The sequence below is a fragment of the Thermomyces dupontii genome (assembly GCF_041956625.1).
Source record: "Thermomyces dupontii strain NRRL 2155 unplaced genomic scaffold VTN31scaffold_3, whole genome shotgun sequence".
Taxonomy (NCBI): Eukaryota; Fungi; Ascomycota; class Eurotiomycetes; order Eurotiales; family Trichocomaceae; genus Thermomyces; species Thermomyces dupontii.
In genome coordinates this window covers 672,396-698,627 of record NW_027192309.1, presented here as the reverse complement: position 1 = coordinate 698,627, position 26,232 = coordinate 672,396, and the positions used below count along the sequence as shown (strand labels likewise).

General features: G+C 53.4%; 12 protein-coding genes across 12 annotated transcripts; 6 read left to right on the top strand and 6 right to left on the bottom strand.

The window, feature by feature from the left end:
- Positions 1 to 303: 303 nt before the first annotated feature.
- Positions 304 to 1,014, top strand: VTN31DRAFT_3699 (uncharacterized protein; the record flags this gene model as incomplete). The annotated part of the gene is made up of 2 exons (XM_069404006.1): positions 304 to 571; positions 641 to 1,014. The coding sequence occupies 2 exons, from the start codon at positions 304 to 306 to the stop codon at positions 1,012 to 1,014; spliced, it is 642 nt and encodes a 213-aa protein (XP_069261024.1).
- A 140-nt stretch (positions 1,015 to 1,154) lies between these two features.
- Positions 1,155 to 4,268, bottom strand: VTN31DRAFT_3698 (uncharacterized protein; the record flags this gene model as incomplete). Its single annotated transcript, XM_069404005.1, has 4 exons — positions 1,155 to 1,714; positions 1,769 to 4,000; positions 4,053 to 4,198; positions 4,249 to 4,268. 4 exons carry the CDS (start codon positions 4,266 to 4,268, stop codon positions 1,155 to 1,157), a joined length of 2,958 nt encoding a protein of 985 aa, XP_069261023.1.
- A 402-nt stretch (positions 4,269 to 4,670) lies between these two features.
- Positions 4,671 to 6,096, top strand: VTN31DRAFT_3697 (uncharacterized protein; the record flags this gene model as incomplete). The annotated part of the gene is made up of 5 exons (XM_069404004.1): positions 4,671 to 4,735; positions 4,793 to 4,842; positions 4,900 to 4,975; positions 5,029 to 5,521; positions 5,578 to 6,096. The coding sequence occupies 5 exons, from the start codon at positions 4,671 to 4,673 to the stop codon at positions 6,094 to 6,096; spliced, it is 1,203 nt and encodes a 400-aa protein (XP_069261022.1).
- Positions 6,097 to 6,249: 153 nt separating this feature from the next.
- On the bottom strand, positions 6,250 to 7,828 carry VTN31DRAFT_3696 (uncharacterized protein; the record flags this gene model as incomplete). The annotated part of the gene is made up of 3 exons (XM_069404003.1): positions 6,250 to 7,457; positions 7,538 to 7,744; positions 7,810 to 7,828. 3 exons carry the CDS (start codon positions 7,826 to 7,828, stop codon positions 6,250 to 6,252), a joined length of 1,434 nt encoding a protein of 477 aa, XP_069261021.1.
- A 215-nt stretch (positions 7,829 to 8,043) lies between these two features.
- VTN31DRAFT_3695 (uncharacterized protein) lies at positions 8,044 to 9,567 on the bottom strand (the record flags this gene model as incomplete). Its single annotated transcript, XM_069404002.1, has 1 exon — positions 8,044 to 9,567. One exon carries the CDS (start codon positions 9,565 to 9,567, stop codon positions 8,044 to 8,046), a length of 1,524 nt encoding a protein of 507 aa, XP_069261020.1.
- A 623-nt stretch (positions 9,568 to 10,190) lies between these two features.
- VTN31DRAFT_3694 (uncharacterized protein) lies at positions 10,191 to 10,821 on the top strand (the record flags this gene model as incomplete). Its single annotated transcript, XM_069404001.1, has 5 exons — positions 10,191 to 10,233; positions 10,291 to 10,463; positions 10,519 to 10,577; positions 10,633 to 10,697; positions 10,772 to 10,821. 5 exons carry the CDS (start codon positions 10,191 to 10,193, stop codon positions 10,819 to 10,821), a joined length of 390 nt encoding a protein of 129 aa, XP_069261019.1.
- Positions 10,822 to 10,894: 73 nt separating this feature from the next.
- VTN31DRAFT_3693 (uncharacterized protein) lies at positions 10,895 to 11,805 on the top strand (the record flags this gene model as incomplete). The annotated part of the gene is made up of 2 exons (XM_069404000.1): positions 10,895 to 10,983; positions 11,046 to 11,805. 2 exons carry the CDS (start codon positions 10,895 to 10,897, stop codon positions 11,803 to 11,805), a joined length of 849 nt encoding a protein of 282 aa, XP_069261018.1.
- Positions 11,806 to 11,966: 161 nt separating this feature from the next.
- On the bottom strand, positions 11,967 to 13,820 carry VTN31DRAFT_3692 (uncharacterized protein; the record flags this gene model as incomplete). The annotated part of the gene is made up of 3 exons (XM_069403999.1): positions 11,967 to 12,136; positions 12,192 to 13,217; positions 13,268 to 13,820. 3 exons carry the CDS (start codon positions 13,818 to 13,820, stop codon positions 11,967 to 11,969), a joined length of 1,749 nt encoding a protein of 582 aa, XP_069261017.1.
- A 488-nt stretch (positions 13,821 to 14,308) lies between these two features.
- Positions 14,309 to 18,847, top strand: VTN31DRAFT_3691 (uncharacterized protein; the record flags this gene model as incomplete). The annotated part of the gene is made up of 9 exons (XM_069403998.1): positions 14,309 to 16,247; positions 16,299 to 16,591; positions 16,645 to 16,815; positions 16,863 to 17,219; positions 17,270 to 17,468; positions 17,519 to 17,594; positions 17,643 to 18,099; positions 18,152 to 18,299; positions 18,366 to 18,847. 9 exons carry the CDS (start codon positions 14,309 to 14,311, stop codon positions 18,845 to 18,847), a joined length of 4,122 nt encoding a protein of 1,373 aa, XP_069261016.1.
- A 111-nt stretch (positions 18,848 to 18,958) lies between these two features.
- Positions 18,959 to 19,450, bottom strand: VTN31DRAFT_3690 (uncharacterized protein; the record flags this gene model as incomplete). Its single annotated transcript, XM_069403997.1, has 3 exons — positions 18,959 to 19,035; positions 19,113 to 19,239; positions 19,301 to 19,450. 3 exons carry the CDS (start codon positions 19,448 to 19,450, stop codon positions 18,959 to 18,961), a joined length of 354 nt encoding a protein of 117 aa, XP_069261015.1.
- A 972-nt stretch (positions 19,451 to 20,422) lies between these two features.
- Positions 20,423 to 22,277, top strand: VTN31DRAFT_3689 (uncharacterized protein; the record flags this gene model as incomplete). Its single annotated transcript, XM_069403995.1, has 2 exons — positions 20,423 to 21,921; positions 21,980 to 22,277. 2 exons carry the CDS (start codon positions 20,423 to 20,425, stop codon positions 22,275 to 22,277), a joined length of 1,797 nt encoding a protein of 598 aa, XP_069261014.1.
- A 1,069-nt stretch (positions 22,278 to 23,346) lies between these two features.
- VTN31DRAFT_3688 (uncharacterized protein) lies at positions 23,347 to 24,396 on the bottom strand (the record flags this gene model as incomplete). Its single annotated transcript, XM_069403994.1, has 1 exon — positions 23,347 to 24,396. The coding sequence occupies one exon, from the start codon at positions 24,394 to 24,396 to the stop codon at positions 23,347 to 23,349; it is 1,050 nt and encodes a 349-aa protein (XP_069261013.1).
- Positions 24,397 to 26,232: the final 1,836 nt, after the last annotated feature.

Sequence of the window (26,232 nt, the reverse complement as noted above, 5' to 3'; positions counted from 1 at the left end):
TTAAACACGCCGATATCGCAGATATGACACCTGAGACCACGGTATCTTCGGTGGATTTCGGAGATACGTCGTCGCAAAGTCTTCAGTACGGAGTGGTTACATGCAAATTACTAAATGTTACGCAAATCACAACCGCTCCAACCTCTTTCGGTAATTTCGAGTTTTCCCCAGATTTCTTGGCATCTGCACAGGCGGTCAGGCCCTCAATGCATCATCATAAGCTTTTTGACGCAAGCACATGGTGAAGATCAAAAGGACACCCCTCCCTCCAAGAAACTGAAGAGGGAAAAGAAAGCAAGGAAAATGACATCCATGCAAAACATCAACCCCACGATCCTCAACGCCGAGGACCTCCCCACGCGTCTCCGCAAACCTCGCTCCAAAGAATCTGCCGATAGCGATGACGGGAGTATTCTCTTCCGGGCGTTCACGACAACTTCCTCGACGCTGAGGGATCCATTCACCTATTTCTACTCTGACGATGACGATGATGATACCACGAGTAGTAGTGCAGAGGGCGATGAGAGTGATTTAGTCTACGAGGAGCCGATTGATGAACAGGAAATTTACGGTTCGTTTGCACCTTATTTTTTTTTTTCTCTCTTCCCCCCTCCACGAAAGAGTGCTGACCCAAGTGTAGATTTAATATCGACAATCTCCGACCCTGAACACCCCATTTCCCTCGGCTCCCTCGCCGTCGTCTCCCTACCAGACATCAAGATCCATCCGGCGATCCCCTCGGATCCGTCCTCCCCGCTGCGGACCGTGACGGTGCTGATCACGCCGACAATCACGCATTGCAGTCTGGCGACGGTGATTGGGCTCGCGGTAAGGGTGCGGCTGGAGCAGTCCCTCCCGGCGAGGTTCCGCGTGGATGTGAGGATAAAGGAGGGGACGCATTCCACGGCGGATGAGGTGAATAAGCAGTTGGCGGATAAGGAGAGGGTTGCGGCGGCGTTGGAGAATGGGACGTTGATGGGGGTCATCAAGAAGATGTTGGAGACGTGTCGATGATCTATATATTTTATATTTGTATAGATTGTGTGTGAAGGCGTTTGGGTTATTTTTTTTTTTTTTTTTGGGTGTACTGGTTCCATGGGCATGATGGTATCATTGGAAATGAAGTTGTTGAATGACATTATAGTACAGTGATATTACTCCAAAACACCACTCTCTTTCAACCCACGCCATAACTCCGGTTCAAGGAACTTGCTCACGGTCACATCCTCCGACAACCCTTTCCGCCGGCGAGTCTTGAGCACAAAGTCCCGCGCCGTGGCCTGCGCGCTGGCCATCTCCAGCGGTCGTAGCTTGACTTCCCGATCCAGCGGATCACCGGGGACGACGGCCCATTTGTCGAATACCAGGGACACGGTGGCCTGTCCTTGCGTGTGGATGCGCAGGTCCGTCTCAAAGCCGAACGAGTCGATCACGGGGATCAGGCCGCGCACCGAGTACAGCGGCGTGCCGGCGACGGGGCCGTCCGAGAGCACGTGGCCCCGGCGGCGGGAGAGGACTGTGTAGACAGATGAGACGGCGTCGGCGGGACCCAGCACGTCGCATGAGTAAATCGGTTCCATCAGTCGCGGCGAGGCCATCAGGAAGGACGAGTAGATGGCGCGGCGGGCGGTTGGAATGATTTGCCCGCCGCCGCGATAGATGGCTTGCTCGGCGAGGCTGATGTCTGTCAGCCGGAACTTGGTGTTGCGAATTGCTGTATCACATTAGCATTTCCATGGTCCCTCGATTTCGGAACTTGTAAACCTACGTTCTTCGCACAACGGCCCCTCCCGGGTACCCCAGCTAAAGCCCTGTACAATCGAGTCTCGCACCGTCCCCAACATCTTCTTGTCCACCTGCGATGGCAGCGTGTCGTCTTGCAGGATGTTCGGTCCCATCTCGTCCGGCCCAAATGCCCAAATACTCCGGGCCGCGAGCTTGTCCCAGTCGTACTTCTCCTCGAAGAAGCGTGCCACCTTGCGGATCGGATCCTTGATCCGCACCCGCCCGGCTTCAATGTCCTCGGCGATGCCGTCATCCAGCGGCTCCGCGATCATGGTGATCTTGTTCTTTTTGTTCGGCGTGATCGAGTAGCACATGATCGCGGACGTCTCGACAACCGTCTCGCAGAAGCGCGTCACCGGGTCCGACACCTTGATCTCCATCTCGGAGAACAGCCGCCGCAGGTCGTGCAGGACGCAGTCCATGTAGAGCTCGCCCGTGCCCAGCACAACGTGCTCTCCGGATTCTTCCACTTTGGTGGAGATCAACGGGTAGCTCTTGTTGATCTTACGTAGACCCTCCAGCATCTTTGGAAGTTCGGACGGGTTCACTGGCTCTACTGCCACCTTGAAGACGGAATCGGTCATGTGCTGGATCGGCTTGAAGATGTACGCATCCTCATCGTTCGGCAGCTTGAGCGGTACCAGGGTCGCTGTCTTGACAATGGAGTTGTCGACACCACTCAACAACACCCAATTTCCTGCCGGAACCCCGTCTACAGGGACATTATACCGTGTTTCAGCGATCCATGTGTCGTTGATTGTAGCAACAACCATGTCTTCTTCATCGTCAATGCTGTACCCCTCGCCCAGAACGCGAACTTGCTGGTTTGGTCGGACCGTCCCACTGTAGATTCGTCCAAACGCATTGAATTTCGACGCATCGGTGGTGCTGAAGAGCTTGGTCACTTGGATCACCAGCGGTCCGTCTTGATCGCACGCGGCCATCGCCTTGGCGACCTCGGTGTCCATCGGTCCCGAATAGTATCGTTCCAGTTTCTTCTGCGCTCCCTCTACCGGGGAAGGTATGTGCTGTATGACCATGTCCACGAATCCTGTCGCCGGACCAAAGAACTGCTCGCACACCAAATTGAGCAAAACTTTGGCATCCGATTTCAGCTGCGACGGTTTCAGATAGATATCGAGAGCCGCCAGCGTCTCCTTCAAGTCCTCAGGACTCTCGCTAATGGTGTGAGAATAGAGTTTATAGATGGGTTCGAGGACGAAGTTGACAAACGAACGCGACGACCCTTCCTCAAACCTCTTGCGGGTGAACTTGCGAGAGCTTGGGTTGTAGAAGATATCGCCCCATAACCGCCGGGCAAATTCCTCCGCGTCCAATTTTGGATGTCGGGACGCATACATCTTGGCGAATGAGGACAACGTGAAACACCACTTCATGGTGCTGCAGGCGAAAGCGACATTGCCCTTTTCTGGGCTCAATCGCCGGCTCTCTCCTCTTCCTGGAATAACATTCTCAATGACAGTGTTGACTTGTTCAATCACATGCTTGAGCTTGAAGTATGCGTCGTTTGGAGGAATCTTCAGTTCAAGAATCAATCGGTCCATCTTATTGATCACCAGAGTCATAGGGAGATCCTCGAGAACCGCATATCGAATGATATTTTCCGTGTTCACCTGAACTCCCTCGACCACATCCACGACCAGAACTACGCCGTCGACCAGGCGGAGGGCTGCAGCGACCTCATCAACGAAATTGACGTGGCCGGGGGTATCGATGATGTTAAAAAGGTGCGATTTCCCTTTTGTACTCTGCAACAGCAGAGTCATGGGTGCCGCCTTGATGGACAAGCCGCGCTCCCGTTCCAAAACGTGCACATCGGTATATCGCAGTTGTTCATCGCGTCGACGACCTGTTCGTCTCTCTAGTCGGTCGCTGATATCATGTGTCTCCATCACCAGCATGTCCATGAACGCCGTTTTCCCATGATGCAGATGCCCGACGAGAGCAATGTTCCGGATCTGTTCGGGAAAGTTGAGCAAATCGCTCATGAACTCGCGCGAGTAAAACACCGGCGGCAGGTCGGCTTCTTCGATGGCAAACTTCTTTTGCTTGACCGGCGCGATGATCGGCTCGGACAACGGTTGCGTATCTTCCTCCTGGACTAATGTCTCGACTTCCGGACCGTAGACCTGCTGCGCCGTAGGATAGTACTGTTTGTCCTCATGTAGCACCACCGCATTCGACGGTCCCTGTTCTGAATAGATTGTGAGTGTGATACTCCACGTTTCCGGCATGTAGGTACTAACGATCAATTTCCATCAATTGCTGGTCACCGGCTTCCCTCTCCTGCTCCGCTTCCTCCTCCTCAGACTCCTCATAGATGTAGCCCTGCGCAGGGACATCTTCCTGCTCCTCATCGGAGAGGCCGCCCTCGCCAATATAGTTGCCGAATCTGCACAAACGTTAGCAGCCGCACTGCACACATGCTGGCGATGAACATACTCATCATATAGATCGTCCATGGTGACCTAACTGGGCGAGACACGGTGTCAGCGAATTCCTAGCGCGTAGAAAATCACCTGCTGTTGCTGCTGTGATAGACTCTCAAGCGGTAGGCGGTCTGGAGGTGGCATGAATAAGTAACTCAAATACAAGTAAATTACAGATAGCTAAGTTTGCCATTGCTTTTACTTACTATGATTGGTTAATCACATGCAAACATGTCTCTCCTGTATTTGAAACCGACATCGGACTTCAATGTTGGGGTTCAAGAATCACAAGCTTCACCGAACTATCGCATTGAACTGATCTGCTCGTCCAGCAGGCAGCCCCGCGCCAATTCCTCCTTTCTTTGTCACCATTTTCCCTCGTTTGCCAAAGTTGTCCAGGAACTCCGTTTCGTTCTTCGAGCATATCTAGCCATCATGTCTTCTCTCCCTCCCGTCTATATCCTCTCCGCTGCGCGGACGCCAGTGGGCTCGTTCTTGGGGTACGTCGGACGTGGGACCTCCTCTGTTGATTGAGAATTGCTGACACTGGCCTGCAGATCTTTGTCCACCCTGACCGCTCCGCAGCTTGGCGCTCACGCGATCAAAGGTGTGTTTCGGCGATAACGTCGATCGAACAACAACAACTGACCTGTAAACAAAACAGCTGCCATTGACCGAGCCGAGGGTATCAAGCCATCTTATGTGGAAGAGGTCTACTTTGGAAATGTTTTGTCTGCAAAGTATGTTGTTTGCCTCTAGACACTCGCTGGACACGATTTCTAACGATTGACAGCCTTGGCCAGAACCCCGCCCGACAAGCAGCCATTGGCGCCGGGCTGCCGGAGAGCACCGTGTGCACGACTGTGAATAAGGTCTGCGCCTCCGGGTTGAAGTCGATTATTCTGGGCGTGCAGACCATTCAGACCGGTGGCGCCGATATCATCGTTGCCGGTGGCATGGAATCGATGTCCAACACCCCGCACTATCTGCCCAACTTGCGCAACGGTGCCAAGTACGGCAACCAGACCCTTGTAGATGGTGTCTTGCAGGATGGTCTTCAGGACGCCTATGGCAAGAGGGAACATATGGGTCTTGCCGCCGAGAAGTGTGCCCGAGACCACAGCTTCAATCGCGAGCAGCAGGATGACTACGCCATCCGGACCTACCAGAGGGCCCAGGCTGCTCAGAATAACGGTCTGTTTGACTGGGAGATTGCGCCGGTCGAGCTGCCCGGGGTCCGAGGCAAGCCAGGTGTGACCGTGTCGCAGGATGAGGAGCCCAAGAAGGTAAGCTTCCACATCTGTGACCCTCCTCAAGGAGCATCTTGCTAACGAAAACCCAGCTCAATGCCGACAAACTCCGCACGGTCAAGCCCGCGTTCCTCCCCGATAACGGCACGGTGACTGCGCCCAACTCGTCGCCCATCAACGACGGCGCCGCGGCCGTGGTGCTGGTATCCGAAGCCAAAGTGAAGGAGCTCAACCTGAAGCCCATCGCGAAGATCGTCGGCTGGGGCGATGCGGAGCAAACGCCCGTCAACTTCACAACCTCGCCGGCTCTTGCGATCCCCAAGGCTCTGAAACGGGCCGGTGTGTCGCAGGACCAGATTGATGCGTTCGAGATCAACGAGGCTTTCAGCGTGGTTGCGCTGGCGAACATCAAGCTGCTGGGCTTGTCCGAGGACAAGGTTAACATCCACGGCGGCGCGGTGGCCATTGGCCATCCGCTGGGCTGCAGCGGGGCGCGCATTGTTACCACCCTGTTGGGTGTCCTCAAGGCCAAGGGCGGCAAATTGGGCTGCGCCGGTATCTGCAATGGCGGCGGTGGTGCCAGCGCCCTGGTTTTGGAGGCGCTGTTCTAAACAGCATGCATGATACATATATGGCGTCTTATCTTTCACATCTCGGAAGTATCAGGATAAGAATCGTTAATTTATAATCGACAAGTTTCAGGAGGAAACACACTGCTGATATATGGCCGCATGAGTCGTTAATCGTACAGCTTTTCCATAAAATCAAGCAAATGCACCCACAAACGCCATCAACATCGCACCGCAAGCGACCGACAAACACGCCTCCACCCTCCTCTTCCCCCGTAGCGACTCATAACTCGCATCCGACAGGAAATCCTCCGCAAGGAGCTCAACCAGCCCCGCAAACAGCAACAACCCACTACTGATCGCATTCGTAAATCCCACCATCAACAACCCTGCTACGCTATTGGGATCGTATAGATTATGCAAAAACAGACCCAATGCTTGACCCAAAGGCGTGGTCGAGCCGTACGCAAGCGCCATGAGCCATGGCTTGGGAGATGACGCGGGGAAAAGCTGCGGGATGAGCGCGGCGATGCGCGAACCCAGCGCAAAGCCCTCGAAGGTTTGGTGGAAGGAGATGGCGACGAGGAGCACGACGAAAGAAGTGCCTGTCGCTACGCTCAGGGCCATGCCGATGAAGACGCTGTGAAAGAGGATGCCGGCTTCGAGGAGGAGACATTGCAGCAATTGTCGTTGGGGGTTGCTGAGCGGGGGCGCTGATATGCTTAAGGATCGCTTGTGTTGGTGATGGTGGTGATTGTGGTGGTTGTGAATGCGGATGGGAGGAGGGCGGGAGGAGGGCGGCCGAAGGTTGTTGTTGTTATCGCCCCCCTCATCGTCGGCGTAGGGTTCGAGCTCCTCGAGATCCAAGTCCGAGTCCGACCCGTCCTTGTCGAGGGATGACTTGCTTCTCCTGCGTGCTGGGGTGGTGTTATCCGCCGTCGCCTGCGACGGTGAGTTAAGATCGGAGACCACGCTCGGTGAGTGCAACAGCGCTCTTTCGGCTTCCTCCGGCTGCTGATGACGATGACGGTGGCTGGTCATCTGCAGATAATCCGTGCCCCTATCCTCATCATCCTCGGCGGCGCGGCTGCTGCCGATATCCCTGATCAGCTCATCATACTCCGAGCCATGCACGTGGCGCGCCCCCTTCATCGCGAAAAACATCTCCACCAGCACTACGACAAACACCGAGACCATGGCCACGAACCCCGCCATGGCCGGGTACGTCTCGTTCCAGAACCGCGGAAGACAGGGATTCGTCAGCGAGTTGAACGCGGTGGGCAGCAGATGCACGAATGCCGTCGCAATGAGAACGCCGGTGCCGAAATGCCGTGAGACGAAAAGGAAGCGGCGCGGGATGGGAAGACCCGGGAACCGGCGGGCAAGAATGGGAAACGAACATGCTGTTCAATTACCCCTTATCAGTTGAAACAAGCCTCAAATCCGAAGAAAAAAAAGGACGGGAGAAAGTCGGTTGTACTACCTAGGGTACTCAATGCCAGGATCAAGAACAAGGCAAAGACATGGATCGGCATGTTGTATGCGCCGCGCTGCTGTGAACCACATGTTGGCGCGTCTTCTTCTGCACTGGAACCGTCATTTTGCGCAGCTATTGCTGCTCGTCGAGCGAGCTCTGATCGGAGAATATGCAAGGGAACATCGCTCAGGGACGCGGTGTCTGAACTCCGCTCTAGTAGGTTCGTGAGCCCCTCAGCGTCGTCGTTCGACTTTCTTATAGAGGCGCGCTTGACTTACTCGATATTCGCACGCCCATGTCTCTGCCAGCGAACAAGTCGTCAATTGTGTCCTGTTACTCCATGGACCAGGCGAGAACATGGCCGTTGAACCTTGGGGATCACAGTTCGTGAGCTTGGCATGGAGCATTAGATAAGCGTATCTTATCTTATCAATCTCTATCCATCACATGCTTCATTATTGAACGGCCATTCAATTCACTGAAACAATCCCATAGTATTAGTCTACACTCGTCTATTCAGGATCATGTCGAGTTTTTAGCTTCGTCCACCCGCTGGTCCCCCGCGGCTTCTCCGGCTTTCCTGTCGCCTTATTGGTGGCAGCGGCGCCGGCGCGGTTGCTGGCACCATGGCTCTGAGTCTGTGGTTCCTGGCCATCCCATTCCTTTTCTTCAAGCAATTCCCATTCTGCATTGGCCATCTCGCTAAGTAGTGTTGATTTGAGCTCATCGGCGAGTTTCGTCGGTGATGGAAGCTTCCAGCTGCGCATGAATTCCCGGCCTTCCGCAGTTTCTAGGAAAGAATGCGCGGTGCCGTGAGAGTAATGGCCCATGATTGGGAAAGTCTTAGTGCGCTGGATAGATGTCTTTGGAGCCTCTTTGCCGCTATTGAGACTTGTTTGAAGATCAAGACCGGTGGTGACCTTCGAGGTGGCCACATTCCGCGTTGGAGGCGCCACAAGCAGCTGCCATAGATTCTTGCCCATGTTGCACATATCCTCCCAGGAGTCTGACTCTAATTGGAGTCCCTGGGTCCGACAAAGCCAGGACACGTCCCATGCAAGGAGGGATACCGCCTCGATGAAGAGCCCGTAGGTACCAGGATCTTCCTCGGCTAGTTTCGGCAGGGATTTGTCGATCCACAGGGGCCGTGGGAGAGGACCCGGATGACGATCTGAAGCGTTGGATGCTGTTGGGCTGCTTGGCCCCGACTGGGACGGAGACTTGCTGCCGGGATACAGAGGTTCTTGTGTTTTGTACGACGCTTCGCGCGTGAAGATGGTCGGAGTAGGATAGTCTCGATGCGGGAGCGTCACCTCTGCGGGAAGTCGAAGCGAGAGATAATGTGAGACGAGGACGAGCAGACGAGCAACATGGGCAAGCCCCGTCGAGATCAAACTGGGGGCGGATCCGTTCATGTTTCGAAGATCAACAATCGGCACGCCGCCAATCGTGTAGATCTCGACAATGGTATCGTCCTTCTTCTTTCTCAGCTTCCGTCGTAGACCAAGAACATTAGCAGCCTCCCGGCAGAGAAAGATCCTCGACTCGGCGGTTTTGACGTGAAGAGAGTCCCACTGATACTCGAACCGCTTGATACTGTTCCAGACACTTGACAGCGCCGACTCCCGACGTGACGCGAGCTGGAAGTTTGCAGACTCAGCATCCGACCGTCGTTGCCTCAACAGGGATCTCCGTCGCTTGATCCCCGCCCGCTGTTCCTCGATCTCCGTCTTTAGTTCCTCCATGCGAGCCCGGATCATCTGAATGCGGTTCGCAGATTTGGCCTGCTGGGTCTGCACAGACTGGACCTTCCATCGCAAGCTCTGCGGCTCAGACGCGGCGGCTTGGCCCTGATCGGTCTTCCCATCCCCAGAATTGGGCCCTGCTGCGGCCTCGATCTCACGCTCCACAGCATCCTTTTCTAACAAAACCCGTGCGTTTTCATACCGGAGAGGATACAGTTGATTGCAGGCGCAGGTCGCACAGTAAAACGGCAGATGGTCGCTGGGAGGGCGAGAGCATGTGTGGCAATTCATTTCCCTCGATCGTGCGGGCGGTCGATGCTAACGGAGGACTCAGAAGAAGCCAAAGCCACTTGAGTGCGAGCATTCCATGGCAGTCTGGCCAGTGATAAGGATACTGCAGGTGCGGCACCGATCGGTGTTGATGGCAAATCCCGGGAGAGCGGACTGTGGGCAGCTGTCATCTCTTGTATCCGACCTGATTCAGCTGACTGTTCATTAGGACATCGGAGGTTTCCTATGATTCACATCATCTCTACTTCTTGATGGCATGGGACGGCGGAAATCGCCGGCGATTGATTCGATGCGGATGACTCGACGTCACCTGACCTGTTCCGATCGGGTTTAGTTTGTTGCGAATCTTACAGTACAGTTGAAATATGTTCGTAATCCCATGGCTCTCAAATGGTGGTGTATTTCACTTGGTAATTTATTTCGGTTGTGTTGTTCTGGCAACCTCAGGGAAAGAGAGTAATAGTAAATATTCGTCCTGATGACAAGATCGTGAGTTGCGTGACGGGCAGCGTTGCTTCCTTGTTCCGGTCGATCGACGTCAAGGTACCGTCCGAAAAGGCTCTTTGCAGACTGCTTCTCCTTCGCCATACCATTCAAGAGAGAGACTACTTCAGTCGCTCGCCATGTCCGACGACGATCGCAAAGAGCCATTGAACAGAGACGCAGGTGAGACGACCCTTCAGACTCCAGATTACTACGGCAGAAGCTAATGAGAACTCACAGATCATCACAGACTGCCGCCTCGCAAAGAAGACAACGGTATCGACTTGGACGCACTCGCCGAGAGCATTCGCGAATGCAGCTGGGAAGAGCTTCAGGGGATGTTCTCTCTCGCAATGGAGGGCCACGAGCAGATTGACCGCGCTCTCCAAGAGCAGGTCTCGCGGTTGCTAAAAGTACTTGAGTTTTTAGTTCCTTTCAGCCCGTGGAACCATATTGACTCGGATGTAGCTGTTCATGACATGGTCTCAAATCCCCACAGAGCGCGACGAGGATCGGTCTTTCAAAAGGTACAATTCACGACAACACCGCGAAAACTCGAGGGAAGTTGACTGATAATAGAAGGTTTCATACGCGAATGCAGCACGTCCAATTTTCAGAACAAGATATTGAAGAAAAACGAGCACATTGTAAGTGCATATTTATGTCCTTTATCAGAACAGCAGAGGAGAGAGGCCAATGTTTAGTCCTGACAAGATTGCAGATGCCAACGTGGTAAAAGCGTTTGAGAATGCGCTGGCGTTGCTCAAGTAAACCGAACAGCTCCACTCAAGCTGCACATTGATGTGGGGGAGCAACTCCAGGATCTCCCTCTGATGCTCTCGCCATGGCGGACGACCCGGATCAGGCCGATAAGGACCTGCTGGACAGATTAAATGCTCTGAAGCCATCTGCCGTTCAGCTGGAACGCGAAAGGTGCGTGACTCGGCGATATTACTCCAGTGCTAGTAATAATTCGCGGTGTTGACCCGCACCAGAAAACCGTTGGATTTCACAGACAATACTACCTCATCCGCCGCGTTGCTGGGCATCGACTTCGACAGCCTGTCAAAAGATGCGCGACTGCACTTGGGCGATCTCGAACACGATGGAGTCCCAGAGTCAATGTTCACCGGCGACGCGATTGAGGACCTACTGTCAGCCGTCGGAAATCGCCAAGATCTCCCGCCGACCACGACGAACGAGGATCCCGCACACACGCAGAGCTTGCTCGATGCAGCCCGTGACATAGTGCAGCGACCGCGGAACGATCCGCATGATCGAGGCCAGCAACCGGCGACCGCAGTGGAAATTGAGGATGATAGCAGCGACGAGAATGCCGAGGAGGAGGAAGCAGCGCGCTACGTCGAGCAGCTGCTGGAACAGCTGTCCTCGGAACCCCAGGAGCCGCCACTGGCGACCGCAGACAAAGCCCCGGAACCAGAAGGACACGGCGCCGCCTCTACACGGCAAAAACAACATCCCATCGATGAAGATGAGCTGGCAAGCCGATTGACCGCTCTGAACCTCCCTTCCGTTCCCTCCGAAACGCCCGGGTCGGCAAAGGCAAAGGGAGCACGGCGCGGCGATGACTCCGCCCCAGACTGTTGCTGCATATGCTACGACAATGCGACTACGAAATGCCTGGACTGCGAAGGGGACCAGCTGTTTTGCGTGCGATGCTGGTGGGAAATGCACATGGAGGATGGCAGCGACTGGGAGCTCCAGCGGCATCGAAGCGTCAAGTATCAACGTTGACATTAGTTATCATGAGTGTCGTGACAAGTGTCATAACTGAACCAAACCAAGGATGGATCATAAACATTCAACACCAACATGGAAACGCAACTACCTAGGTATCCATTCATATCGTCAATGTTCCGGAAAACTTTTCAATGAGGAAAAGGAACAAGATAGATTCACTGCCCCCTCGCCCGTCCTGAAACATCCTCCCATGTCGCCTCGAATCGACGGCCGGTACTGGCCAGCAGTCCTTCCTCTTCGGCCTCCTCTGCATCCTCGTCCAATTGTCCCTCGTCGAACTTGGGCGTTCTCACCAGGGACGTGATGAACACGATCAAGTAGAACCCTAAGAATCATTAGCTTCTGAATATTTCCACGCCTTATAATGTAGCACTGCTTACCCAAAAATACAAACTGTGCCCAGAAGAATATGATCCCAAAGAATGGGAATGACAAGGTGACCCGGTTTAGGAACGTGCTGACGACGCTTGGCGTGCACACGTCCTTCGCCGCCGGATTCTCCGCGAACTCCGTGCAAGGCTTGATCAGGTGCCGATCAGCTTCATCGGAGCAATCCGGTTGCTGCCGTCCGAGGAGAGGGAAGTTGGACACGGGCTTATCGCAAAACGTCTGCGGTCCAAAAGTCGCGTACTGCGGAGCGACAATCATGGCGATGGAATAATTGAGCGCCAGCGTGATCAGTGTCAGCATGACGGTGGCCATGAGCAGGGCCTGCGGCGACGTGCGGCCCTTGCGGATCCGGAAGATGCGAATCCAGAGGAACCGGATCCCAACTGTCGCGATGCCAACAAGCGAGCTACTGAAGAAAAGAAGAACGAGGAGTGCGAACAGGATATAATCGATTGGGAAGACCTTGGCCGTCCGCACCAGCACCCAATTGACTGGGTTGAAGACGTTGATGTTTCCAAGAATATATCCGCAGCGGTGCTTGCAGAAGGAGTTCTTGGCCTTGTCGATGGCCGTCAGTAGCATGGATACCCATACAGCGAGGGTGATTAGAAGGAGCAGGATACCACCAAGAAGTTTGAATGGCCGTAGGAGGGCTCCGATCTTGTACAGGGCCCGGAAGAACCAGTTCCGATGCTGGCCCCATGACTCCTCGATCAGGCGCTGCCGGCGGATTAAGATTCTTTCTTCGCGGACCAGCGCGTCGAGCTCGCGACGATCCTTGGAGGAAAGTATCTCGGTATTTCCTCCACAGCGTCCGAGCAGCTGCCGTTGTCGTTCGCGGTTGGACTCCAGTTGCGACGCAGTACTGGCGCGCAGAGAGGGATTGGAGATTGAAGGAGCGGTTTTGATAAGTTTGATGGGGAGGAGGGCGAAGCCAGTCGACGTGTATAGGACATACAGGCAGATTCCCAAGGTAATCAGGAGGCCCAGAGCAAACCCGAGAGCGCGTTCGCCATCTACAGCAGATCAGTAGCAGCCCGGACCGAGGAAGTTGGAGTAAACATACGATTCTCCGTTAGCAACTTCTTGAAGAAGTCGAGATCGCGATCCCCAGGCTTCGCGGCGGCCACCGGCGCAAAGAAGCCAACGAGGAACAGGACGACGGCCAGAATAATAAACGCAATGGTGTATTTGAATGCACTCCAGAGACGCTTTCCGATCGTTTGCTCTCCTTCCTCACTTGCGACCTCATCGTTATCCTCGTACCAGAAGTAGGCAAAAGGTACGACAAGGAGGCATAGCACGGCATCTAGCGCATACAGAGTATAGTACACCACGGTCAGTGCAAACACAATGCGATCGACTTCGTGCTGCGTCGCCCAGTCCTTGCGTCTACCGTATTTCGACGATGTCGTCGAAGACACCAATGCGACATCAACGGGCAGCAGTAGCACCGTGGCCAGCAGTACCGTGATTGTCACTATGCAAACTGTTGTTACCAGCGGAGAGCGATCACGCGGCGTCTGATAGTGATAGATCAGGAACGATGCGAGGACGATGAGAACGACGACCGCGATCGCGTAGACGAGCCATATTAGAGAAGTCTGAACGAGGGCCATGGTGTATCCGGTGCAATAAGCTCCAGATTACGTGCCCTTCTATGATTTCGAGACAAAAAGCATCGTAAGGGCAATTGTGTTTTAAATGTGTCCTCGTCATCAGGTTGCTGTCGAGCCTCAGCGTCCTGACGTACCTATTAGTTAGCCACCGTCGTTGTCTTGGCTTGTGTCATTGAGAACAGGCATCGGAAGCGAGGCATTAGTTGCTGGCCTGAGGCATAACTAACTAAATCTTAGGTCTTGGCCACTGGCGCCAGAAAATTAAGGCATCACTTCGATGCAAGCTCCAATTGAAGAACTGGCCTAAAAGAGCTCCGACACGCGCTTCATTGTTCGCAAAGGCGTGGCTTCGTGACCAGTTCTCTCTGCGTGTGATATTTGGGGTCAATTTTGTAGGATCAGCTCTGCTCACCATGCAGCGCGCTTCGAACTGGCCCCATTGATTGTGGATTGGTTTTAAAGTCAAATCTTTGTTGTCGTGGTCAAGGATGCAGTGCTATACAGAATTATTGCCTCCGACGGGGGTTACTCATGCTTTGTCAGTGCCTTTCACGGCACCAACTGCGCGAAACTTGGTGGTGGTCAAGACTTCTCTGCTACAAATCTTCGACCTGGTGACGATATCTGCCGAACATGGGAGCTCGCAAGCAAATCAAGAAAAGTTGGTTCTGGTCGCTGAATATGACCTGGCTGGGACTGTGACGGACATAAGTCGCGTTCATATTCTCGCCTCCAAAAGTGGCGGCGATGCCCTGCTGCTCTCGTTCAGAGATGCCAAGCTCAGCTTGGTCGAGTGGGATCCAGAGCGACATAGCATATCGACCATTTCTATCCATTACTATGAAAAGGATACTGTGCCGCGCAGTCCATGGGTGCCGGATCTCAGGAGCTGCGGGAGTCAGCTCACCGTCGACCCCAGCAGCAGATGCGCCATGCTGAATTTCGGCATTAAGAACGTCGCCATTCTTCCGTTCCACCAAGCGGGGGATGATTTGGTCATGGACGAATTTGACCAAGAAATGAATGGAGATCGGGACCAGGACCACGAAATGCAGGACGCAGAACAGTCGGAAGACAAGCCGCCCGGAAAGGACTCGATGAGCTACCAGACACCCTACGCTGCGTCATTTGTCTTGCCGTTAACGGCCATGGATCCAGCCCTGATTCATCCCATTAGCCTGACCTTTTTGCACGAGTACCGCGAGCCTACATTTGGCATCCTGTATTCTCAGGTGGCGACCTCGTATGCGCTAAACCATGAGCGCAAAGACGTCGTTTTCTACTCAGTATTCACTCTGGACCTGGAGCAACGCGCCTCTACAACGCTCCTGTCGGTATCAAAGCTGCCCAATGATCTCTTCAAGGTAGTCGCCCTCCCGCCTCCGGTGGGTGGTGCGCTGCTTATTGGAGCCAACGAGTTGATCCATGTGGATCAATCGGGAAAAACGAATGCAGTTGCAGTCAACTACTTCGCCAAGCAGATCTCTTCGTTTCCGATGAATGACCAGTCGGACTTGGGCTTGCGCTTGGAGAACTGCGTTGTGGAGCACTTAGGTACTGATAATGGTTCCATGGTGCTCGTTCTGTCCACTGGTGAACTGGTCCTCGTCCAATTCAAGCTGGACGGGAGGTCAGTTTCTGGTCTGCGACTCCGCCCCATTGGCATGGGCGCTAGTGGCCAGGTCATGCACGCGCCTGCATCGTGCATTGCCGCCCTTGGTCCAGGACTCGTCTTCATTGGCTCGGAGGACACCGATTCTATCCTCCTGCAATGTCGCGATGAGTTGGCTACTTCCAGGAAAGTCAAGTCTGAAGACGCGGACGAAGAAGACGAGGAGTTCGATGACGATGATCTCTACGGCAACGATCTGTATTCTGGAGCTCCAAAGGAGGTCCCGAGCCATAAGGATTCCGTTGATATGTCTGCTGGAAATTGGACCATCCGTGTGCTAGACACACTGCCCAATGTTGGTCCACTAAGATCAATCACTCTGGGGAAGCCATTCACCCAATCTCTGGAGAATGGCGGGTTCAAGAGACCGGCTGCGCCGCTAGAACTATGCGCCGCATATGGGTCAGACCTGGCTGGCGGCATTGCCGTCCTAAAGAGGGAGCTGGAACCAAAAGTGCAATTCTCATTCCAGGTCGAGAATGCCGAGGCCGTCTGGGCAGTTGCGGTTGGTGGCTCAACACGGGAGTCGGAATCTTCTGAGTCCTTTGACAATACCGACTCGTACGTGATCGTTGCAAAAGCCCTCTCTTCGGACAAGGAAGAGTCTGTGGTGTATGCGGTGAAAGATGGCAAGCTGGAATCTTTCAAAGCCCCTGATGTTAATCCAAATGAAGACTGCACTGTGGAATTCGGAACATTGGGAGGCTCTAGAGTGGTGCAAGTCCTCAAAGGAGAAGTTAGGGTCTATGACTCGAGTAAGTTGCCATCGCTCCTGTGGAAATGGAACTGAATTTAACCTCCATCAGATTTCGGACTCGCACAAATTTATCCAGTGTGGGAAGAGGAGAGCCAGGACGAACGGATCGCAGTGAGCGCCGGTTTCTCAGACCCCTATTTGCTGATCCTGCGTGATGACTCTTCGGTACTCCTTCTCCATCTTGATACCCGCGGCGATTTGGATGAGATTGCCGTCAATGATACCATTTCCTCTCAAGGCTGGCTTTCTGGCTGCCTGTATCAAGATACAAAAGGCGTTATATGTCAAGACTCCCAAAAAGAGAGTCTCTTGTTCTTGTTGAGTGCAGACTGTAAACTATTTGTGGGTTTCAAACCTGCCCACGGCATCTTTCAGAAAACTAACGACGTCTCCAGATATTCCGATTGCCCAGCCTTGAAGTTGTGTCTGTGATGGAATGTGTTGATTCTACTCCTGCGATCCTTTCCAGCGAACCGCCAGCCCGACGTCCAAATCATCGAGAAACAGTATCTGAGATCCTCATGGCCGACATTGGGGAGCCAGGATCAGAGCTTCCGTATCTAATAGTATGTTTGCCGCTCCACAATTTGGAGTTTCTTCTAACAGATCCCAGTTACGTACTGGAACCGACGATCTGATACTATACCGGCCTTTCCGCTGCACTGAAGCGGGCAAAGACCATGCAGCTCTGAAGTTCATCAGAGAGGTGAATCACGTGCTTCCGCGAGTACCATCAGAATCATCAACCAAAATCACGGAGAAGAGCCAAAGGAGGCTCAAGTCACTTCGAATCTTGCCAGACCTTGGCGGTCTGCGTGCCGTGTTCATGCCTGGTGCATCGGCAAGCTTTATCCTTGGAACTTCCAAGAGCATACCTCACGTTGTCAGAATCCGAGGCGATTTTGTGAGCGGTCTGAGCAGTCTCAACGTCCCCGGTTGTGAAAAGGGTTTCATCTATGTCGACAATGAGGTAGGCGTGGATCTGGATCAGCTAACATGTTCGCGGTTAACACGTTGTAGGATATCGTTCGCACATGCCAGCTGCCTGAAGAGACGACTCTAGATCTACCATGGCCGATTCGGCGAATACCAATGAATGAACAAATCGATCATCTAACATACGCGACAGCTTCCAATACTTACGTCTTCGGCGCGGCAAACAAAAGGAACTTTAAGCTCCCGGACGACGATGAGATCCATCCAGAATGGCGCAATGAAGGTAATACTATCAGACAAAGGCAGATTGAGTGCATGCTCTGACTCGCCTAGTTATATCGTTCTTCCCGCAGGTTTATCGCGGCTCTGTTCGACTCCTTAGCCCCATAAACCTCGCTGTGATAGACAGGTATGTGAACAAAGGATGTGGAACTGCCCATCCGCTGACTATTTTTAGCTTCCAACTCGAATCCGGGGAACGTGTGACAGCAATCGGGAATATCAACCTCGAGATATCCGAGCGGACGCAGGAGCGCAAAGACGTGATTGTCGTCGCAACGAGCTACGCCAGAGGCGAGGATATCGCTGCTCGAGGACATTTGTATATCTTTGACGTGATCGAGGTCGTCCCTGATCCCGAGCAGCCTGAAGGGACGAATCTCAAACTCAAGCTCATCGGCGAGGAAATCCTCAAGGGTGCAGTGACTGCCGTATCGGGGATTGGAGGACAGGGCTACTTGATCGCGGCACAGGGACAAAAATGCGTTGTCCGCGGGCTGAAAGATGACGGTAGCATTCCCCCGGTGGCATTCATTGACGTTATGTCGTATGTCAGCGTGGTCAAGGAGCTCAGAGGGACGGGGATGTGCCTGGTGGCAGATGCCCTGAGAGGGCTGTGGTTTGTAGGATATTCGGTAAGTCAAGCATCCTGATCCTAGAACCCACGATTCTGATTACACCGTATAGGAGGAGCCATACAAGATGACATTGTTCGGCAAAGATATGGACGAACTGGAAGTGATCGCGGCGGACTTCCTACCGGATGGGAAAAGACTGTACATGGTAGTCGCCGACGCCGACAGCGATCTCTACATTCTGCAATACGACCCGGAGGGTACGACTTCAATTCAGCTCTTACAAAGCGCGGGCGAGGTCAAAAACTAACCACGACGACCCACAGATCCCAAATCATCAAACGGCGACCGACTTCTCAACCGCAGCCGCTTCCACCTCGGGCACTTCCCCCAGACCGTCACGCTTCTTCCGCGCACGCCGGTATCCTCCGAAGTTGCTCTCATGGAGTCCGACGCAATGGAGATCGACGCCTACATCCCTCGGCATCAGGTGCTGATTACGACGCAGACCGGCGCCGTCGGACTCGTGACTCCGGTGTCGGAGGAGTCATACCGCCGTCTCTCGGCACTGCAGTCGCAGCTCACCAACACGCTGGAACACGCGTGCGGGCTGAACCCGCGGGCCTATCGCGCAGTAGAGAGCGACGGCATCCGCGGACGTGGCATGATCGATGGACAGCTGCTCCTCCGCTGGCTGGACTTGAGTCGGCAGCGGAAAGTGGAAATTGCCGGAAGAGTGGGAAGTGACGAGTGGGAGTTGCGGGCGGATCTGGAGAGCATATCGGGTGGTGGATTAGGGTATCTGTAGCCGGGACGTTGTTCATTTCATTCGAGGGACATAACCTAAACCGACATTATCGACGGAAGAGTATGAGTATAGTAAAGCAGGATTCTAGAATTACAGGAAGTTATTAATAGATCATTTTCCCTTCTCCTCCGCCTTATTCGACAATGCCGGCAACCGTCGCGCCTCTGCCTCAAGCTTCTTCAACTCGTCTAATCCGGACAAAAACAATCAGCAACCAATCCCAAACAACATCAACCTGAAGAAGAAAAAGATCAGAAGAGATTACCATTCCTCGTGGCCTTCATTTCATAGCTCTCCAACTTCAACCAGCCCCAGTACAGCACCTGATAGGTGAAGAGCGCAGTTAGAAAGACCTTTGCAAAGGGACGAACAAGAGAACGGTAAGCTGCCATCTATACATGTTGACGCGTCAATATCTGTCTTCGAGTCAATTCTTTGAGGAATTAGACGTACGCCAGAGCGATAAGAGCTTTGTTCCTGCTCCTGGCTTAATCGACGACTTTGAGTGCTGAAGAGCCGTGGGATAGTGCCATGTTGCCGGAAGAACCGGTTTTGGTAGTAGCCAGCATGGCCGAGTCGAGTGGTGAAGCGTGTACGCAGCATGTTTCCTGGTTTGGTTTGGGTAATAACTACCGGGGAGATCTACTCGTACTCATGCCCATGAATTTGATTATCGAAGCTCAATGTTGACCATGCTAGTCTTGAGGGACGTCGGGATGGGTCCGGCCTTCCTTCCACACACCCCCCTTGATTGCAGGTATGCCAAGCCGCTAAAATCATAACTATCTGGGAAAGGAACTCAGTTAGGGCTTCGAGCGCTTCACATTGACCTTTTACCGAATACGGTTACGTGTGGGAAGCTTGAAGGTCAGGAGCTAGGAGCAGCCAACCTCCCCACGGTAACTTTTCGGGAACTTTGAAGTTTCCAACCTTCAAAATCATTGAGGAAGAACAGTGGGATTGCGTGTCTGATCACTGAAGTCTTCAGAACCAGTGGTTAGGGGTTCCTGGCTGTGATCCCCTGGCAAGACGGCAAGTTGGAGCGAAGGAATCCTACTATTATTCTGCCCTGCAGAACGCCGACTAGCAATTATTTGAACATCCAATCCCGATGCCCAAAACGGATCAAGAAGGGGCCGTCCATGGCCCTTTTGATATTAGCATGCTGCAGGTACATGATTCTTCATGAGCTGATCAATTACCGTCAACAGTTCAATTCAGAAGTCTGTAATGTCGTTGGTCCGTTGTTTCTTGCGCCCCTCGTGAGCCTTTCTTCCCTCTGCTGCTTTGGAATCGGCTAGAAGACCGGCAATTTCAGATGACTGAAGAACCAACATGTTCCATGGGTAGGGAGTCCGTTATTGCCTACAATTTTGACCCCGGCTAAATCGTCTGTTGGAACTTCACAGCACCCAGCGGGGATTCACCGACTAGTGGGCGTTAATATACTTCTTTCTTGGCTTAAAAAGAGCATGAACAGCTCTCAAGCTGCTCTCAAGTTCCCCATGTTGTGTATATTAAGGGGACCTCGTCCTCTCTCTTCATCAACACCCGAGTCTGTAGCAGCTACCCACTATGTATAAGCTACGGTCCTTGATCCGCTTTCTGGCCCTGTCTCTCTCCCTGGTGCCTGCCCTGGCAGCCCAGTTAGAGGTCGTCGAGCGGTTGACAGCGGTCCCCGATGGCTGGGTCAAGAAGGAGAGGGCGGCACCATCCGCGTCGGTTCAGTTCCGGCTGGGCCTGCAGCAGGAGAATTTGAAGGAACTCGAGCAATTGGCTTTGAATGTCGCGACCCCGGGCCATGAGCTGTACAGGAAGCATCTGAAACGTGACGAAATCAAGAGTCTGCTGCGCCCATCGGCTGCCGTATCGGAAAAGATCCTGTCATGGCTCCGGAACGAAGGGGTTCCAGATGATCGCATTCAAGACGATGGCTCCTGGGTCAAGTTTACCGTACCTGTCAGCACCGCCGAAAAGCTGCTCAACACGGAGTTCTACGTGTTTCGGAACGAAAAGACGGGCTCGGAGCTGATTCGGACCCTGGAGTACTCTGTCCCCAAGGACATCCACTCGTCGATCAAGTTGATTCAGCCGACGACACGTTTCAGCAATATAAGCCCGCACTTGAAACGCGTGGTTCCTCTGGAGCGACCTGGGGAGATGAAGATCAATTGCTGCGGGGAGGAGACTTGTGAGGAGCTGATCAGGCCGGACTGCCTGAAGGATCTGTACAAAATTGGCGATTATGTGGCCGACAATGATGCGAGAAACAAGATTGGCATCTCAGGCTACCTCGACCAATATGCCCGCTATGCCGACTTCCAGACCTTCCTGGAGAGACACGCACCCGACAGGCTCGACGCAAACTTCACTGTCGTGCTCATCAATGGCGGCAAGAACGAGCAGAACTCCACGCTTGACAGCACGGAAGCAGCCCTGGACATCGACTACGCGGTAACACTGTCCTACCGAACGCCAGCCGTGTACTATTCGACCGGGGGACGAGCCCCAAATGTGCCCGATGAGAGTCAGCCAGACCCCGAAAACTCGACCAATGAGCCCTACCTGGAACAATTGCTCTACCTGCTGGACCTACCGGATGAGGAGCTCCCTACAGTGCTCACGACCTCGTACGGCGAGAACGAGCAGACCCTTCCTGAATCCTACACCAGCACGACCTGCAACCTGTTCTGGTTGCTGGGCCTGCGCGGCGTGTCGGTCATCTTCTCCAGCGGAGACTATGGCACCGGAATTGTGTGCAAGGCAAATGACGGTTCCGAGCGAGTCAAGTTCGACCCGATGTTCCCGGCGAGTTGCCCGTACGTGACGTCGGTTGGCGGCACGACTGGGATCGAGACGGAGCGCGCCGTTGAGTACTCGTCGGGTGGATTTTCCGACCGCTTTGTGCGCCCCAGTTACCAGGACGAAGCGGTGGCATCGTATCTATCCAAGTTGGGAGACAAATGGAAGGGCCTATACAACGAGGGTGGCCGTGCATTCCCTGATGTTGCCGCGCAGGCCGAGAACTTTCAAATCTATGACCAAGGATACTTTGCCAGCGTGAGTGGAACGAGGTAAGTTTTCAGTCCGCCATCCCCAGAGTCCCATCCCCGTACTGACAGCCGTCAAAAGTGCATCGGCTCCAGTCTTCGCCGCGATCATTGCCCTGGTGAACTCGGCCCTGTTGAAGGAGGGCAAGCCCCCACTTGGGTTCTTGAATCCGTGGCTCTACAGTCTGAAGGGGCGCGGCTTTACAGACATTGTGAATGGGCGTTCATATGGCTGCCCGGGAGTCGAGATCCCATGGACTGGCCAGGCGGGCGCATATGTGGAGGATGCGGGCTGGGACACAGCCGAGGGCTGGGATCCCGTGACGGGGTTGGGAACTCCTCTGTTTGACGAGCTGGTGCAACTGGCGTTGGAAGCATAGCTTGCATAGTAGTGATGGCTACTATTCTCTCTCATTCGTGGTGTTCAAACTCGATCTAGTAACCACTGAGTCGGAAGAGTGAAGAAAAGCTTCGCCTGTACCAGTGCTTTCATTGTGCAAGTATTAGTCAATTGCACAGTTTATATGATTAGGATGCTATGGTTGATGAGTTACAACTTGCAGCGTCCGTCACCTGGCTTCGATTCGAGAAACATGGGAGAATGTGAAGAGGTGGAGCCGATCCGTCGACCTTGAACTCGTCCTTTCATACGTACTAGATATCTGGGATCAGACTATGTATTCGCATTTGATTCAAAAAGTCATTCCAATGGTAGAACATGTAGGGGGGTGAGGTGCTCGTAAAGACGGATGTACGGAGAATACTCTCAATTCCTTTTGGTTGGCTGTTGGTCGGGTCAACAATTTCGTGTTTCTTCGCCTTTTGTACCCCAGCCCGAATACGTAGGATGTTGACTTTGATGCACCAAATACAGCAACTCTAGCTCTCACGAGCTTGTATGTTCTTGAATTTTCCACCGCAATACCTCACCACCATATTAAAACCTCAAATTAAATACATTTTCGAATTTCTGACGTGTCTAATACATTCTGATCAAACAATTTTTGAAGTATCTTCGCGGTGGTGCGAGAAATACACTTCAAAACGCCCGTGCTCGCGCGTGTATCAATGACCGAATCCCGATTTACTCGCCAATTTCCACCAACAAGGCCCTTTCGGCTCGAGAAAAAATAGGATACCGATAGTCCCAAGTCCGAAACTTGACTTTCGACAAATTCAGAATTTACACAGAGGCAGTCCAGGGCTCAAATTCCTCGGGGTGTGGATGTACTCAGTCCAGTCCACAATACGCGCTAGTATAATAAAACATGTATTCGGTATGTCACGTAATAGCCGTGTTCCCAAGCCATAAACGCATCCCAACTTGAGACCTATACAACAAACTTCTAAGGGTACACAACGCGTCACAACCTGCAAGGCCATTTCGACAACATGCAATGAAGGTAATACTATCAGACAAAGGCAGATTGAGTGCATGCTCTGACTCGCCTAGTTATATCGTTCTTCCCGCAGGTTTATCGCGGCTCTGTTCGACTCCTTAGCCCCATAAACCTCGCTGTGATAGACAGGTATGTGAACAAAGGATGTGGAACTGCCCATCCGCTGACTATTTTTAGCTTCCAACTCGAATCCGGGGAACGTGTGACAGCAATCGGGAATATCAACCTCGAGATATCCGAGCGGACGCAGGAGCGCAAAGACGTGATTGTCGTCGCAACGAGCTACGCCAGAGGCGAGGATATCGCTGCTCGAGGACATTTGTATATCTTTGACGTGATCGAGGTCGTCCCTGATCCCGAGCAGCCTGAAGGGACGAATCTCAAACTCAAGCTCATCGGCGAGGAAATCCTCAAGGGTGCAGTGACTGCCGTATCGGGGATTGGAGGACAGGGCTACTTGATCGCGGCACAGGGACAAAAATGCGTTGTCCGCGGGCTGAAAGATGACGGTAGCATTCCCCCGGTGGCATTCATTGACGTTATGTCGTATGTCAGCGTGGTCAAGGAGCTCAGAGGGACGGGGATGTGCCTGGTGGCAGATGCCCTGAGAGGGCTGTGGTTTGTAGGATATTCGGTAAGTCAAGCATCCTGATCCTAGAACATCCTCGTACCAGAAGTAGGCAAAAGGTACGACAAGGAGGCATAGCACGGCATCTAGCGCATACAGAGTATAGTACACCACGGTCAGTGCAAACACAATGCGATCGACTTCGTGCTGCGTCGCCCAGTCCTTGCGTCTACCGTATTTCGACGATGTCGTCGAAGACACCAATGCGACATCAACGGGCAGCAGTAGCACCGTGGCCAGCAGTACCGTGATTGTCACTATGCAAACTGTTGTTACCAGCGGAGAGCGATCACGCGGCGTCTGATAGTGATAGATCAGGAACGATGCGAGGACGATGAGAACGACGACCGCGATCGCGAACAAAACCCGTGCGTTTTCATACCGGAGAGGATACAGTTGATTGCAGGCGCAGGTCGCACAGTAAAACGGCAGATGGTCGCTGGGAGGGCGAGAGCATGTGTGGCAATTCATTTCCCTCGATCGTGCGGGCGGTCGATGCTAACGGAGGACTCAGAAGAAGCCAAAGCCACTTGAGTGCGAGCATTCCATGGCAGTCTGGCCAGTGATAAGGATACTGCAGGTGCGGCACCGATCGGTGTTGATGGCAAATCCCGGGAGAGCGGACTGTGGGCAGCTGTCATCTCTTGTACCGCCTATCTGTGACTACGGATATATACACATGAATACCTAAGTCATAAATGGTGAGGGGCCGCCGATGCTACACCGGCCGTGGCCTATTCTTGCGCAATGCCAGAATTCTCCCGATCCAGCCCATGTCCCGGGTTCCCTATCCAGCGGTGTTGCAGTCCGTAGTTTCCCTGGAGTAGCCACCATCCTCCAAGTCCATGTGATGGGTGGGCGTAGAGGAAAAACCTCCACGAGCATCGATCGTGGAATCTTTCGTGGGGAGGTAGTGGCCGCCTCCCTTAGGGCCCGGAAGCCCGATCATAGGTCTCGGAGTGGCCGCCGCCGTAGAGACGTCGCCAGGCAGCTCGTTCAGTCAGTCTTTTGTCCATGACGTGTCGAGAAGCGTCAGAATCTGTTCGATGAAGGCCGCTCTCTTTGTCGTTGGCTTGTCACGCTCGACACGATCCAGTTCAACCGACGCAACGGGTCCCTGGAGCGGGGCTCGACAGGGGGCTCACTGAGAGCCTATGTTGGCCGCTCTGCTCTTGACCATCACCAGAAGGTGATGTTACCAGGCTGCACCACGAGGAGGTGGCAGAGTCGGACTTCGCCCACCCATCGCAGTACACGTGACACTGGCACCCATGATGGATGCCGAGTCGTTCGTTGGTCAGCAGGCTGTCCACGTGATCTGACCTTCCTATTAGGGCAGTACCTATCGGCCTGCCACATCCTCCTCCACCCAACACCAGGATAATTAGTTGTTCAACCTCACTGCGAGTCAGCGACGACTTCCTGGGCAACACTTGAATTTGATGGTTACTGTCCACCCGTTGACGTCTGTAACCCTTTGAGCATGGCTGCAATGCTTCTAAGGTGTTTGTTGTCGTCGGTCATGCTCGCTGTGCAGATCGGTCGGATAACAGTTCCCCGCTGTGTTGGTCGGTCTTGATTCCCCGCAAGGGCTCTCTGGTCCGGACTTTGATTTTGTTGAGCCAACTCGAGATGGTGACGGGATTCGAAGTCTATCAAGTTTCCTTCTGGACGTATTATGGAGAAGATACGCGACTGCAAGGATCTCCAGAATGACCGCTTTACGACTTTTAGACACGATTTCCTTGAGCGTCTTGCGGTCATGTATGTATCTTCATGATATTTTCCCGGATGAGGAGGCTTGATAGGCCTCGAATACCGCCACCATCTCGGGTTGGGTCGGCAAGATCTCAACTCTAGGTCAGGGGTGCCAGAGGACAAGGAGAAAATTTTCTGCACCTCTTTGTGGGGTCATTTTCTGTCTGGGGATTGGGGAATGAGATAACCTAGTACTCGGTAGTTTGCTTGCATTTCGTCTTGATCAGGATTCAGTGTCGTGAAAGGATGATTCTATTCACGAAATGGGGGATTTGGGATTTGGAGCTAAAGTACCTACCTAGGTACATAGTATCTGGCCCGACACCCCTGATTACAGCAAGAGTGACGGCGAGCAATTAACGTCATCAGGTCTCGTCGTCTTTCTTATTAGGTTATGAATGAATCGGCATATTCTCTCGGCAGGAAAGCAGTTGAATACAGAACTGTGCCGAATACTCGTACCGACTCTAGACCGCCAACGCGGAGCTCCCGCTCGGGTCCGCCCCGCTAGAGTGGCGATCGGGCCGACCAGCAAGCCCGTGCCGATGA